Source organism: Anastrepha obliqua, chromosome 4, assembly GCF_027943255.1.
Source record: "Anastrepha obliqua isolate idAnaObli1 chromosome 4, idAnaObli1_1.0, whole genome shotgun sequence".
Classification (NCBI taxonomy): domain Eukaryota; kingdom Metazoa; phylum Arthropoda; class Insecta; order Diptera; family Tephritidae; genus Anastrepha; species Anastrepha obliqua.
The window spans coordinates 123,355,300-123,371,070 of record NC_072895.1 but is presented as its reverse complement, the minus strand read 5'-3'; the positions used below and the strand labels follow the sequence as shown (position 1 = coordinate 123,371,070).

General features: G+C 38.1%; 1 protein-coding gene across 1 annotated transcript; it reads left to right on the top strand.

Moving 5' to 3' along the window:
- Positions 1-11,232: 11,232 nt before the first annotated feature.
- LOC129245109 (maltase A2-like) lies at positions 11,233-13,244 on the top strand. The gene is made up of 6 exons (XM_054883099.1): positions 11,233-11,733; positions 11,811-12,160; positions 12,226-12,532; positions 12,597-12,910; positions 12,966-13,094; positions 13,160-13,244. Exons 1-6 carry the CDS (start codon positions 11,233-11,235, stop codon positions 13,230-13,232), a joined length of 1,674 nt encoding a protein of 557 aa, XP_054739074.1. The 3' UTR covers positions 13,233-13,244.
- Positions 13,245-15,771: the final 2,527 nt, after the last annotated feature.

Sequence of the window (15,771 nt, the reverse complement as noted above, 5' to 3'; positions counted from 1 at the left end):
CCTAGTGGGAGTCAGGAGGACCTTATCGAGACTACAACGCACTGTGGCCATCTGTTGCACCGGAGCTTTTCCGACTACTTCAGGCCCGGCACTAGATGCTCTGATTGGTTTACCACCACTTGATGCTTTCATCCGAGGAGAGGCCCTGAAGGCCATCTGCAGACTGAAACACAGTGGGAACTGGTACGGCCCTTGTCCGGCATTTGAGCACAGAGAAGGCATGGACATCGATCCAACGATTCTCTCCATGCCCCTTGACTCAATGCCATCAAGAGTCGTACTTGAAGAGAGAGTGCTACCAGAGGCTCAGTTGTGGGGAGACTCAGAAAATGAGCCCGGCAAACACTGTTTTCGCATTTTTACGGATGGCTCCAGGACCGAGCATGGCTCCGGCTCTGGGGTCTACGTGGAATCCAGCGGGACAAAACTGCACTTTGGTCTTGGAATGCATGCATCTGTGTTTCAAGCGGAGGTGTATGCAATTCAAGAAGCGATGAACTTTGTTGTGGAAAAACGATGGAGAGGCAGATCTATATGTGTCTGCAGCGACAGCCAAGCAGCGCTTATGGCCTTATACAGCCCTCAAACCACATCAGGGGTAGTGAAGTCCTGTAAATCCAGGCTGAACTATGTCGGCAGACATAACAGCCTGATGCTAACATGGGTCCCGGGACACGTGGGTATCGCGGGTAACGAGACCTCTGACTCCTTAGCTAAGATGGGCTCTGAAGCCAACTTCTTTGGCCCAGAGCCCGCTTTGCCACTCCCCTCTGCGGCCATCACGGCCACGGTTAGCAAATGGGTAACTACTACCCACAAGCGAGCTTGGCAGGCTGAGAGAGGCTGCAGATGGACAAAACTGATGTTACCTGTCATGTCCGATCAACTGGCGCAAACCCTTCTGTCATTAAGCAGAGGGGAGTGCAGACGGCTGGTTGGACTAATGACGGGCCACTTTCTGTGGGCAAAGCACATGGAAAGGTTGGGCATCTCAGACAGTGTACTCTGCCCAGCTTGTGAAGAGGAGGATGAGACGGCGGACCACTTCCTGTGTGTCTGCCCCGCCTTCGCCCGAATCAGGTTTGAGGTCTTTGGCACTGATGTGTTAAGAAGCGACCATCTTGGCTCCTTGGCACCACAAGATCTACTCAGATTTCTTCGGAGATCGGGTAGATTTAAAGAAAATTAAAAGGGAATCCAAGTGTAGTACAATGGACTCAATTAATGTCTGAGTGCTGCACTTGCTAGTTGTCCCGACAAAAAAAAAAAAAAAAATAAATAAATAAAAAATTCATGAAAAACCCCTGCGTATAAATGAAAGTCTTTTAACAGTCGTGTTAACAAATCAAGTTTTTAGAAATGATCTTGAAATATTCTGTTAAATTCCCTACATCATCTATAACCATTCCTATGACAATCTTTTCAATGTACACACAAACACACATGTCCCTACAGTTTTGTAACAGTATAGCATGTAGATAAGGAGAGTATAACGCTTCAGTTGTTGGTGTTGGTGTAGTAGTGTAATTCAATTTTATAATGAAATGTCATAATTAGTTAGTCTAAGTCGTTGTGGGCAGTCCCCTGGACGTAGCAGATAAGGAGTTTTTATTTTTACACGACCATACATCAGGTGATAAGGCGAGAGCATTCAGTATGTAAAGATAATCTGATATGAAACTCTCAATGCTCTGTGTAGAGAGCGCGAACTAGCGTGGCACTGTAGTTGCCACCTTCGTGTTTTAAGCACTGCATTCAGAGTGTTTTGAAAATTAGAACGCCAAGAAGCATGATTTAGTGCCAAGTGCCCTTTTGGTTCTTTTTTCTGAACTCAAATATACTTACACTTCTTGAAAATAAATGAATAAATTGAGATAATTTAGAATTATTTACAAATAACTATGAAGTCTTGTTATTTATACAACAACAAAAAATCTATACTTGGCTTATTCGAGTTTCAAATATAACGAAACCAGTTAAGAATTATACTTTTTGTAATATTGCTGTGGGAATTTTTGTTTTTATTAATAATTAATATCTTCATTTGAAAATTATCTTGTTTTTATATATCAGTAAACATAACAAAATACAAATATAATAATAATAATATTATTAATATGCATGCATTGCCCGGCACATCTGTTACTTATTACGTAAGTGCTAACAATTACTTGAGGAAATCCTTGTCACGAGTGGTCATTTTTATTTCTAATTAAAGGAGATGAATTCGGGATGACTGATCAACTGCACAAAAAGAGTTTGTGACTTCCGGGACCCAGAGCGTACTCCAATGCAATGGGACACTTCAAAGAATGCTGGCTTTAGCACTGGAATATCCACTTGGCTACCCGTCAATCCTAACGACTGTACAGATTCAGAGAGGCGTGGCACGTAGCACCTTGAACATATACAAGGGAATGACCAGTTTGAAACAAACATTTCAGTGAGAAGGTCGATTTAAGCAAAGGAATTTATTTGATGCCTCATGAAGCGGTAATGCCGCGGTGGGTTGCGTGAATGTGAATCGGAAGTTTCAGTTGATTGTTAAAAAGAATTTTCTAACGTAATTTTAGTATAGTATTACCAGCATTTATAAGAATAGTTTAAATTATTTTTTGTTGAATAAATAAATTTATTGAAGGACTAATTTTTATAAAAAAAAAAAATAGTAAGTAATTTCATCAGTTAGAGCTAAAAGAAGTAGTAGTAAGTAGGAAATTTAAAATATTTATTGAAAGATGAAAAATTTACTGGCATTTAAGTAAATTGAGTGAATTAAAATCGCTCTGAAAGATAAAATGACTCAATTTTTTATAAAGAGTGTGTCAACTCGACAGATGCATTAATTAGTGCAATACATTTGAGTATCCTGGAAGATTTTAAGCACATGCAACTTCAACTGCAACTCTTCCGTCAGAGGAAAAAACTGCAGCGGCTTCCGACCCAATTGATTCGACTCCATCCGGTGCTTCTCTTGCTCTTTGGTATTAATCAAGCAAACCAGAACCTCCCCCTGAGCTTAGTTTTGAGAATGGCAGAGCTGCTGTTCCAACGAATAGTGTTTTTTTTGGTAATGCAAATGTATTAATAAATAGTTCATCCAATCTCAAATCAATTACTTGGAAGAAGAAGCACTTGCATCTACAGGCGGATGAGCTCGTGTTCCAAGGCCACAAGGAAGATGCCTTTTGATTGCTTCAAATATGTTTTGACAGATGAGTTTCTGAATGTTCGGGGGGTTAGGAATCCCTCACTTGTTTGAAAACTTGATATATGTTTTTTCGTGTTTTGCTTTGGCCGAGTAAATGAATTTATATGCTCGTGAAAAAGATGTCGAAACGCGGTTAGTAATAGATTGATCTAAACTTCAACAATTTATTGACATCATGTTCTTCATGCCAGCCTATCGATATCCAAATGTTCGTACGTATTGGAAAAACAAAAGGAATGTTTAATTGTTTCTCGTTTACTTTTAAAAACATTTTTTTTAGAAAATTAAAATATCGTATATCGCATACCAGTTCTGATTTCTAATAAAATACGAAAAAATGTAAGGTAATACTTGTATGAAGCAAGTTCCATCACACGTTTTGTTAAATAATTCCTTATAAATAAATCCAAATAAATACACATTTTTAGGGGTTCCTTCTTTTTTGTCCGGCACTGTACGTAAATTACTTCCACAAGTGTCGCGGTTACCTGGTTACGGTTATCAGCGAAATGTATGGCAGCACCGCATAGTCAACGCTGCTCTCTCTTGCTCCGGTTGTATGCGTACGCATATTTTACTCTCCACTTGAGTATAAGCTGCCATTGATCAGTTTGCTTAAGCTGGCCACAAACAGGGCACAAATCCCAGCGATTTGCACATACACTGTACACAAGCCCATAAGGCATCATTTCGTGGTGATCGTCGTACTGTTAACATGCGAAACAAAGAAGTGGACCAAATTGTTCTTGCGGTTATCTACATGTGCATTAAGAATAAAAAGGAGAAAAAGAAAATTTAGATGGAAGAATGGTCGCAAAATAGGAACAATCATTTTCATATTAAGTTGTCAGGAAATATGAAAATGAGTACTCCAGGGAAGTATAACATTTTTGTTTTAATACTTGTAATTTGTTCGCTTACTTTTGTCTCGACGACGGTCAGTAAAAAAAATGAGAAAATTCACAAACAAGCAACGAATCCCAGGTAAATGAAAATGTTCAGTTTTTGCCAGCATTTGGTCACACATGATGGATTTTCTCCCAACTGCAACAAATAGCTGGGAATTGTACCCTGTATGTGGCCAGCTTTACACATCTTCGCACAATAATGTTTTATCACTTACCATTTTATATGAGACTAGCAAACCCGGCCCCCTTCGCTGGGCACACTAAAATATAATAGATATGGTTTAGAACAGAAAATATATGGTTTTCATATTATTTATTTCTTTATTCTTTATTCAAGCGCTTTGGCATAAACAATATTTTTTGTTTTTCTATTTGTTTTTGAGTAAATATAAAATATAAATTGAAAATCAGGTAAAAAGAAGATTGTTTTTAAATTTCAAATCAACGCATATGAATAAACGATCGTCTTTTTTCCTGATCATCCATGAATTTTTCGTTTCAATTTATATGTTTTATTAAGCATTGGAGCTTTTTTAACCATTATCCTTATATTTTTCAAAAAAAAAAAAACGAAAAAAAATTTTTTTTCCACGAACACATAATTTCATTCGGATTTCCCATTAAATTCTCAAATTTCGTAAGAAATTATTCACTGTTCCAAAATCCACTCCAAAAAAATTCACAAACAATTTTTACATGTTGCACTTACGTTTTTTCCTTATGGCATCCAAATCAGAAAGAAATATTGACACATTGTAACTCACACTGTCAATTTGACAGTTCAGTTCCGCCCCAAGCGTTAAAAAAGTAAACGACATTATGGCTGGCGCAAAAGAACGCTGTACCCGTCGCCACTGCTCCGAATTACAACCAAACTTTACGAAACCCATTTTCAATACTTACTTAACAATGTGCGTAAGTTTGGTTTAATTCGGTGCAAAGGCACGGCGTGTCCACGTTTTGGCATATATTTCGAGACCCTAATCATCAATAGGTATGAAAATTACCCCGTATTAAAGCACTTATCAACAGCTTTTATTTGATACCCATATTGTACATACACAACCAAAGGTTACCCGGGTCCACGTTTTGACCTATATCTCGAGACCCCAGTCACGGAGCGGCATGAAAAATACTCTGAACTAAAGCATTCACCAACAGCTTCCATTTGATACCCATATTGTACATACACGTCCGAAGGTTACCCGGGTCCACGTTTTGACCTATATCTCGAGACCCTATCTACCAATAGGTATTCAAACTATACGGAAATCATCTTCAATACCTACTTAACAATGTGTGTAAGTTTGGTTTAGTTCGGTTCAAAGACACGGCGGGTCCACGTTTTGGCATATATTTCGAGACCCTAGTCATCAATAGGTATGAAAATTACCCCGTATTAAAGCACTTATCAACAGCTTTCATTTGATACCCATATTGTACATACACAACCAAAGGTTACCCGGGTCCACGTTTTGATCTATATCTCGAGACCTCAGTCACGTAGCGGCATGAAAAATACTCTGAACTAAGGCATTCACCAACAGCTTCAATTTGATATCCATATTGTACAAACACATTCTAGGCTCCACGTTTTGGTCTCTATCTCGAGACCCTAGTCACGGAGCGGCATGAAAAATACTCTGAACTAAAGCATTCACCAACAGCTTCCATTTGATACCCATATTGTACATACACATCCGAAGGTTACCCGGGTCCACGTTTTGACCTATATCTCGAGACCCTATCTACCAGTAGCTATCCAAACTATACGGAAACCATCTTCAATACCTCCTTAACAATGTGTGTAAGTTTGGTTTAATTCGGTGCAAAGACACGGCGGGTCCACGTTTTGGCATATATTTCGAGACCCTAGTCATCAATAGGTATGAAAATTACCCCGTATTAAAGCACTTATCAACAGCTTTCATTTGATACCCATATTGTTTATACACAACCAAAGGTTACCCGGGTCCACGTTTTGACCTATATCTCGAGACCCCAGTCACGGAGCGGCATGAAAAATACTCTGTACTAAAGCATTCACCAACAGCTTCAATTTGATACCCATATTGTACATACACATCCGAAGGTTATCCGGGTCCACGTTTTGACCTATGTATATCTCGAGCCCTATCCACCAATAGGTATCCAAACTATACGGAAACCATCTTCAATACCTTCTTAACAATGTGTGTAAGTTTGGTTTAATTCGGTGCAGACACGGCCGGTTAGCGAACACACTCAAAAAGTTGACTTTATTTTACATATAAGATTTTTTTCAGTTTGTGTCCGAAAAATCCAAATATCTTACGGAACCCTATTTTTTTCCAAAATAAAATGTAATCCATGTTACTCTTGGATAATGTAGTTTTCGAATAGTGAAAGAATTTTTAAAATCGGTCCAGTAGTTTTTGAGCCTATTCGTTACAAACAAACAAACAAAGTTTTCCTCTTTATAATATTAGTATAGATTTATTTTCCTGTAGACAGAAAGATTCTTTAATTATATTAAGGAAAATTAGCGCAGACATGGTGTGCCTTTATGAGTTTTCATTTCCATGGCACCTTTATGCAATAAGATAGATCGTGCTAGCTGATACCCGTTATAGGCCCGTTATAATGAGCCCGTTGCGGCAACTAATTTCACTGATTGCTAAATAAACGGAAAACAAAAAACCTGCCAAGTTTCTAGTGTACGTTTACCGGGGGGCAAGAGCGGCGCAAATAGCAACTGCTTAAAGAAAAACAATTTTGTAACGCGGCAATTTTATGGGTGGTGTTTTTTATTATATCAAATTAAATACAAACAATAAATGAAACAGAAATTAATTGAGCCAATTAAAATGCACCGTTATCTTTTCAATAAAGGCTTGAAAGAGCATAGAAAAGCCAGGCTTAACCAAGTTGGACTCATTGTGAACGTCGGTTTACGTTGTACATCGGTATCGGCAGTACAACAATAGCGCTGCTCTCATGTTCAGTGTTACCATTATCCGACTTGGCTTCAACTTTTCAGAAATTAACTAAATTTGGCTACTCCTCGCAATTTCTGCGACTTTTGCTCCTTTTAAAACTCCCTTACTGATACAAACGCTCCGACTCTGAAAGTATTCGATGGGGTACCAGCTGGTGGTACCATAGAAAGAGAAAGGTCTCTTCTGCAGGTGGAGAAGGTCGTGGCTTCACTTTTTTACTAAAGGGTATGTGAATGAAGCTCGGGCCGAACCGAATTTAGCATGAATTACTTGTTTTATATTGAATTAGTATTGCGTTTATGTAGAGGTAAGAATCGAATTGAATATTGAAATGTTTTAATCGAAATATATAGGAAATACCCAGATTTTTATTTGAAGTATATTTTTAGTCTATGGGATACATTTTTTTAATCTCCTGTTTGGCTCATACCGAGGTGCCATATGAAAAATTACTATTGTTTGGAATTTTGGGTTTCCAATTCTTAAGTATTTAATACAAACATGAAATTTGGTCAAAACTAATACAGTAGACTCGCGGTTGAGGGAACCCCCGATTGAGGGAACTACTCGGTTGAGGGGACCACAAAAATTCTTTCATTGAGTACTCTATAGAGGGAACCTTCAATCTAATAAGTACCGAGTAGAAGGAACTTCAAAATTTTTATGCAATTTCAGTCATTTTACAGTTATGTTAGAATGCGTTTATGATTGGTATATACATATAATATATGTATATTGTGTACATTGTCCAGTGTAAAGCTATTTAGTTCGGTTCAGTGCGTTGAAGAAATTGTGCGAAATGAGATAGTGATAAAAAGATACATTTACTTTTGCTAGTTAACTATGAAAGCAAAAAGGTTTTTACCCCTCAAAACAAAATCTGAAGTTATACAAAAGCTCGATAAAGGCTTTACATTAAAATTGGCTTATCAAAGAAAAAGAAAGATTTTAAAAGCATCGACAGCGTGCAACGGAAGTCCGTTAAACGGAAATCTCTGAAGAAGGGTGAGTTTGCTAATATGGAAACCAAGCTATATAAATGGTTCATCACTCAAAGAAGTCCATATATAATATATTCAAATATCTGGAAACCTTATTAAAGAAAAAGCTAAAGAACTGAATGGAAAAATTTATGGAAACGGAAGTGGCTTTAACGCAAGTTCGGGCTGGCTAAATGGATTCAAGGCTAGATTTGGAATTACAATAGATTGTTGAAAATTTGCGGCGAAAAACTGTCTTCTGATCAAGAAGCTGTGCCAGCATTCAAGGCAAAATTTTGGCGACTAAAAAATGATTTACAGTTGGATGAAAACCTGGTTTACAATGCTGACGAAACTGGATTATTTTGGAAATTACTGCCAGACAAAACATACGTTAGCTCAAATGAAAAAAATGCGTGCGGAACAAAAAGTGAAAAGGCGCGAGTCACAGTTTTAGTGTGCACTAATGCAACTGGCAAACACAAATTAAAGCCATTAGTAATAGGTCAAGCCAAAAAACCACGACCATTCAGAAATTTTCAGCTTCCGTTGAACTACAGGTGCTCAAAAAGAGCATGAATGACTGCGGACATTTTCGAAGAATGGTTCCACAATTCCTTTGAACCAGAGGTAAATTAAATTATTAAATCATAACATAGGTAAATAATAAATTGAACTAAATAAATTTTTTTTGTCTTTTAGGTTACCACATTCCAAATACACGAGGGTCTACCAGTCAAAGCTGTTTTGATCTTAGATAATGCACCGTGCCATCCAAAACAAGAGTTATTAAAAATAGAATGTGGTTCAATTTTCGTTTTATATATGCCACCAAATGTAACACCCCTTCTCCAGCCGATGGACCAGAATATAATAAGGTTACTCAAGTTGCACTATAGAACAAATTTATTAAACTCAGCTATTGGTAAAGACGAAATCGCCGACTTAAAAAAAAAAAATTACTTTGAAAGATGCCATTTGCCTTTTGACCCAAGCATGGCAAAAAGTCGATGCCGACGGTATTAAAAAATGCTGGTGTCCATTACTTAACTATAAACATCCGATAGACAATGATGAGTGTATCGAGGATGATGTGCCTCCCAGTGATTTAAGACAGCAGATAGTTGCACAACAACATTCCGAATTTGAAGAATTACTCATTTCCACAGGTAAAACACACAATCATTACAGTTACAAGTGCACTTAACATGCCATAATTTTTTTTATTTCAGTCAAACTTAAGTGTCAACGAACTAAGAATATGGACAGGAATAGATGACAATTGCGTTAATGGTACTGAGGACGTTATCGATGATGGTAATCAATCTGTTGAGGCATCTGGTGAGGATGAGGATGAGCATGACGAAATAAACGGCGACAAGTGTACAATAGAGGCAGCTGAAGCCATTAAAATTTTTGACAAAGCAATCCATTGGACCGAACACAATACCAACTCGCTCGAACACATCATTTTTCTTAACAATATCAGGGATATTGGAGTGAACAAATCACTGGAAGCTAAGAAAAACAAAGTACTATATTGGACTTCTTTAAATAATATGTTTTTATTATATGAAATAAATACACTCACTGCACAAACTATGTACCTCTACCTTACATACAACAGTATTAATAAAATATTTATAATCCGCCCACTTCTGTACGTGCATAATTTCAATCTCAATTGAAGGGAAAGTCTGGGTTGAGGGGAATAGCCCTTGTCCGAATTAGTTCCCTCAACCCCGAGTGTACTGTACTTTTCGACTTTTTCCAGTTCCCAAAACTAAAAATATTTATAAAAGAACAGAGATTTGCCACTATAGATAGTATAAAGACCGCATCGTTTGAAAAGGCGAAAATTATTGCGTGAATTGTAACGAGCTCGGAACAAATTATAGTGACGTCACTGCTATAAATTCTCTTTATTAATTCATATGATTCCTTGCTCCCTCCGCTCGGGAGCATAGGGCCTCGACAAGACTCCTCCGTCGTACACGTTTCTGGGCTGTTTTGTTTGTTAACATCTGCTGGTTCGTGCAACATCGACCTTCGCCAAGTTGCCACCGCGACCTCTGCTCCTCTGCGGGTTCCCTTCCAGTACCATTCTAGTAATGCTATCCAACGCCACTTTCTGCATTTGATTTGCCATAGGATGTGCTCCTCATTGTTGCTCTGTACACTGCATCGTTGCGGATGGTCTTCCGTCAGAATAATCTACAGATGATGCGGATGCATTTGTTAACGAAGGTTGAAGTCTCTGTGTGATGGTGTTGAAGACCAGCGTCATGGTAATAGATGACGTTTGTATTCTAAATTTCTGATATTTAAAGTTGCTGTTGTTTCTGGTTTATTGAAGTAAACTCTAGCTTTGAGATGGATCTATAATGTTCGGGAGAGACTTGGAGACTTTTGTTAGCAAAAAATTATTGTTTCATTGGTTGTGGGCCAGGTCGTATAGTCTAAAATATTTTTAATATCCATACCATTAACAGTGAGCCACAAACTCGTTGCCACCGTACATAGATAATTGGATACATTTTGATCGATAATTCCTTCTGCAAATAAACAAGTGAGATTTTCAGGATGTGGTGAAGTGCCAAATATGGTATCTAAAGATGTTTTCACTCCCAGCAATGCAAATTTAAAGTCTTAGAAAATTTAGCCTAGTAGCGTGGAAATTGGGAACGCATCAATCACTCACTAATAGATCCCTCGAGTCTTCTGAAGCCATGTTGGCATTTTCAATATACCGAATATAGGTACAAATGTCAATATATGTAAACACTTTTAGCTTTATAGTTGGTTGCAAACTCTCAACTTCCTAAAACTTTCAAATCAAATCAAATCAAATCAAATCAACCATTTATCATACAAATCGAGGGTCACTGAACATATCTACATATTTTTAGCGAAGTGCTGTCCAGGGGTAAAATAGGTATGTTTACTCACAAAGTTTATAGCACAATATGCTCAGTGGTGATAACAATCACTCCGCACACGGACGAATATAGTTCAGAAAGTGAAGTGTTTTGGAATTTTCGCTATTTAGTCATAATATTTAATTTCCCTATTCTGGCAACAAATGTTCTAATCTTGATATATCTGGAGGTATAAATATAAGTTTGGCCAACAGTAGTCCGTTAGTACTTACCGTCATGGCTTCCGATACGTTACGTTTGTTTACGTTTATGGTTTTCTGTGCTCTTAGCGCTTCTGCGAACACCACAGTCGACTGGTGGGAGTCGGCCACACTCTATCAGATCTATCCTCGATCGTTTATGGACAGTGACGGTGATGGCATAGGTGATTTGAATGGCATTACATCTCGCTTGGAATTTCTTAAGGAAATAGGTGTGACGGCTGCATGGCTATCGCCTATCTTCGAATCACCGATGGCAGATATGGGTTATGATGTAGCTAATTTTACCAAAGTTGCTGAACTGTTTGGTACAATGGAGGATTTTGATGCAATGATTGCAAAGGCGCATAAATTGGGTATAAAGATGATATTGGATTTTGTTCCAAATCACTCAAGTGATGAGTGTGAGTGGTTCCAGAAATCGGTACGTCGTGAAGAAGGTTACGAAGATTTCTATGTATGGCATGATGGTAAAATCGATCCAGAAACGGGCGAGCGTAGTGAGCCAAGTAATTGGGTGAGTTACTACTATAGATTAGTTATCGTTTGCTATTTTTCCTTTTACCAAACATTACTCTTTATTTCTTCTTACAGGAATCAGTCTTTGGTGGTTCTGCATGGACTTGGGTTGAAGAACGCCAACAGTATTACTTACATCAGTTTCTAGCCAAACAACCGGATTTAAATCTCACCAATCCTATAGTGCGTGAACATCTCATCGAGGTGTTGGAATTTTGGCTTGATCGTGGAGTGGATGCTTTCCGCATTGATGCAGTACCATTTTTCGTTGAATTTCGTTATGAAAATGGTTCATATCCAGATGCGGATCAGGCGTCCGGCCGAGGAAACCCTTATATGCAGAATCAACCAGAAAGTTTGGAATTATTATACGAATGGCGTGAGTTTTTAGATGAATACCAACAAAAACACGGCGGTGACACATTGTGAGGCATATATAAACAATAGATTAATAGTTTTGTATAAATTAATCAATTGCATTTCTCCATAGACCACAAATTGCCGAAGCTTATACCACTACTGAGATTTTGAGCACTTATGTCAGCAATGGCACCTACAATGGTTCTCAACTGCCAATGAATTTCAACTTTATTGACTTAAGAGAAAGTTCCACTGCGCAGACTGTTGAAGAATACGCCAAAGAATGGATGGATATAATGTGGACGAATCATAAGGTAGCCAATTGGGTAATAGGGAATCATGACAACAGTCGCCCAGCCACACGCATAGGAACAACTAGGACAGATTTGATGACGATGTTAGGGCATGCATTGCCCGGCACATCTGTTACTTATTACGTAAGTGCTAGTAATCACTTAAGGAAATCCCTGTCACGAGTGGCCAATTTTATTTCTAATGTAGGGAGATGAGATCGGCATGACTGATACAGACATCGACTGCACAATAAGTTGTGAGTTCCGGGACCCAGAGCGTACTCCAATGCAATGGGACACTTCAAAGAATGCTGGATTTAGCACCGGAAACTCCACCTGGCTACCCGTCAATCCTAACTACTCATATCTCAATGTACAGACTCAGCGAGGCGTGGCACGTAGCACCTTGAACATATACAAGGGAATGACCAGTTTGAAACAAACGGAAGCATTCAAGGCGTTCAAAGAAGTTGGTGGATTTTCGTATGGAGCTTTGAAGGAGCAGGTCTTTCAAGTTGTGAGGTTAGTTGAAGTGGAGATGTTTATATTTCACAATTGATTGAAATGACGTTTTCAGAACTGCCGTCGGTCGTGAGGAGTACCGTTTACTAGCTAACTTCGGTAGTCAGATAGAATATCTAGATGGTTTGACGAACAAGACTATGGAGTACGTGTTGCTCACTTCCTATTCACCTCACAAATATGGGTAAGTGTTGCGAGCGTTGGCATTTTTGAAAAGTTACAAAATGTTGTTTTGTTTTTACATTTCAGCGACAAGGTCGATTTAAGCCAACGAATTTATTTGATGCCATATGAAGCGGTAATACTGCGGTGGACTGCATAAAGTACATTTGTGTGTATGATGGCCAGCACTGCCAACTGACTGTTCAAACTTTTCGCAATTGTTTTTAGTATAAGTTGGGTAACCAGTATTTGTTAGAATAATTTAATTACTTTATAGTGAAATAAAATCTTATTATGGAAATGCAAAAATATTTCAAATCTTCTACGAAAACTATGGATTTGCGAAAAATACCCGTTTTTGAAATTAAATTTCGAGGCAAAATTCATGCGCAGTGGCCGCCTTGTTATCAAAAATCGTAAGTAACAAAAATGTAAGTGGACTCACCCAATAATTTGATTTAAATGATCGGTTTTAACCATCGAAGTGAACACTTATTCGGTATCCTATTTACGCGCCAACAATGGTGGTCGGAACTCTATTGTTCTGTGTGTGAGTTCTTAGTAGCGATTATCTTGACGGCAACAAAAATTCTAAGAAATCTTAATAGCAACATCGGAATATTTCGTATTATTTAGAAATATTTGCCATTCTATTATATTTGGGTAATCGTGAATTTTTATCATGGTGTGTGCCCGTATATATGTAAGCACGTAGGGTAGATATGTCTTCTAAATTCACGAGTCCTGGTGAATGGTAGCTATCTTATCTGCTGTGCGTCAATGGCGTCAATGTCAACCCGATAAAGATCTTCAAAGCCTAAGTTTCGCCTAGCTGAGTGTGTCAAAAGTACTTTGTTGGAATGATTTCACTCAAAAAACGAAAAAAAATTACCAGATTATTAATTACTTCCTATTATGTGAACGAAAATCGTTTCTAAAAATTTGTCATAGTAAACTGTCATCAGCGGTGGTAACTGGGAGTGAGCTTCAACCACTCACTAATGGATCCCTGGACTCTTCTGAAGCCAAGTTGGCATTTTCGGTACGCTTAATTTACCGAATTCCAATACAGGTACAAATGTCAATATATCGCACCCTAAATACAAAAGGGTCACAACTCAAAATGTACTTCTGCTCAAATATGAACGAGACGGTATCAATAAAACGGTCCGCAGATGACATATGGCAAAAATAAATTTTTTGTTTTTTGGTAGGACTGTTATAAGCTTACATGGCAAATTTCAGCGTGATATGTCACATAGTTTGTTTTCTGTGCTACTGTAAACAAGTCAAGCTCGAGTGTGGAAAATTTTGAGTTGTGACCCTTTTGTATTTAGGGTGCGATATGCATAAGTTTAGGGAAATATCATACATTATTTTTGCGCAAATGGCTTAAAACTGTTTCGAGATCGATCTTTAGCTCCTGGGCGATGCTACGACTACGAACATGTCGGTAAACTTCGATTATTTTTGTGATTTTATCGACATTTTCGACAATGAGCATGCTTTTTGCGAGGTTCTCCTTTAACATCAAAAATGCTTGAACGTAATCGAAGAAACCAAAATTGCGCGTAATTAGTTGATCCAGTACCGGCATCATAAACACAATTCATAATTTCAACGGCCTGTCTTGCATTGTCGCCTTTATAAAAAACTCTATAATGTACCGCATTTTCTCTTTGTTTACTTCTATGGCTAACACCCTGTAACTCTCAATGGAAAACACAAAATAACCAATACAATTTTTTTTGTGTAGAATGTTACCTTGACAACGAGCATAAACTTTAACTTGTTTGATCGATACTTTACGAGATATCGAACATTATAACCATCAACCTAGAAAACGAGGGATTTCTTTTTCTCAGGCTAATGAACATTTGCATATACATACATATTTTTGTCGAAGTGCTACGTTGGGATAACATAACTCGGTATGCTTACCTACAAAATTGGTAAACCAATTTGCACACTGGCGATAAAAATCGCTCCACACACTTATACTTCAATTGACGAATATTGTACAGAATTGATGTGAAGTGCTTTGGGATTTCCGTTATGCATTCATATAATATTTAATTTCCCTAATCGGGCAATAAATGTTCTAATCTTGATATATCTGGAGGTATAAATATAAGTTTGGCCAACAGTAGTCTGTTAGTACTTATCGCCAGGGCGTAGGATACATTACGATTGTTTACATTTGTGGTTTTCTATGCTTTTAGCGCTTCTGCGATCACCACCGTCGACTGGTGGGAGTCGGCCACACTCTATCAGATCTATCCTCGATCGTTTATGGACAGTGACGGTGATGGTATAGGTGACTTGAATGGCATTACATCTCGCTTGGAATTTCTTAAAGAAATAGGTGTGACTGCTGCATGGCTTTCGCCTATCTTCGAATCACCGATGGCAGATATGGGTTATGATGTAGCTAATTTTACCAAAGTTGCTGAACTGTTTGGTACAATGGAGGATTTTGATGCAATGAATGCAAAGGCGCATAAATTGGGTCTAAAGATGATATTGGATTTTGTGGTTCCAGAAGTCGATTCGTCGTGAAGATGGTTATGATGATTTTTATATATGGGAAGACGGTAAAATCGATCCGGAAACACAGTCGATAAACTGTGCTCATTGAGAACAGTCATTGTCGATCGCTTTCGCATTAACAGATTAACTGTTGTTATCTTCTTTCTGTA

Bases quoted from the DNA above. Each gene is read 5' to 3' on its own strand.
- LOC129245109 (XM_054883099.1), top strand. From the start codon at position 11,233: ATGGCTTCCGATACGTTACGTTTGTTTACGTTTATGGTTTTCTGTGCT. The intron at 11,734-11,810 runs GTGAGTTACTAC...TTCTTCTTACAG, and splicing joins GTAGTGAGCCAAGTAATTGG to GAATCAGTCTTTGGTGGTTC. The intron at 12,533-12,596 runs GTAAGTGCTAGT...TTTCTAATGTAG, and splicing joins GCACATCTGTTACTTATTAC to GGAGATGAGATCGGCATGAC.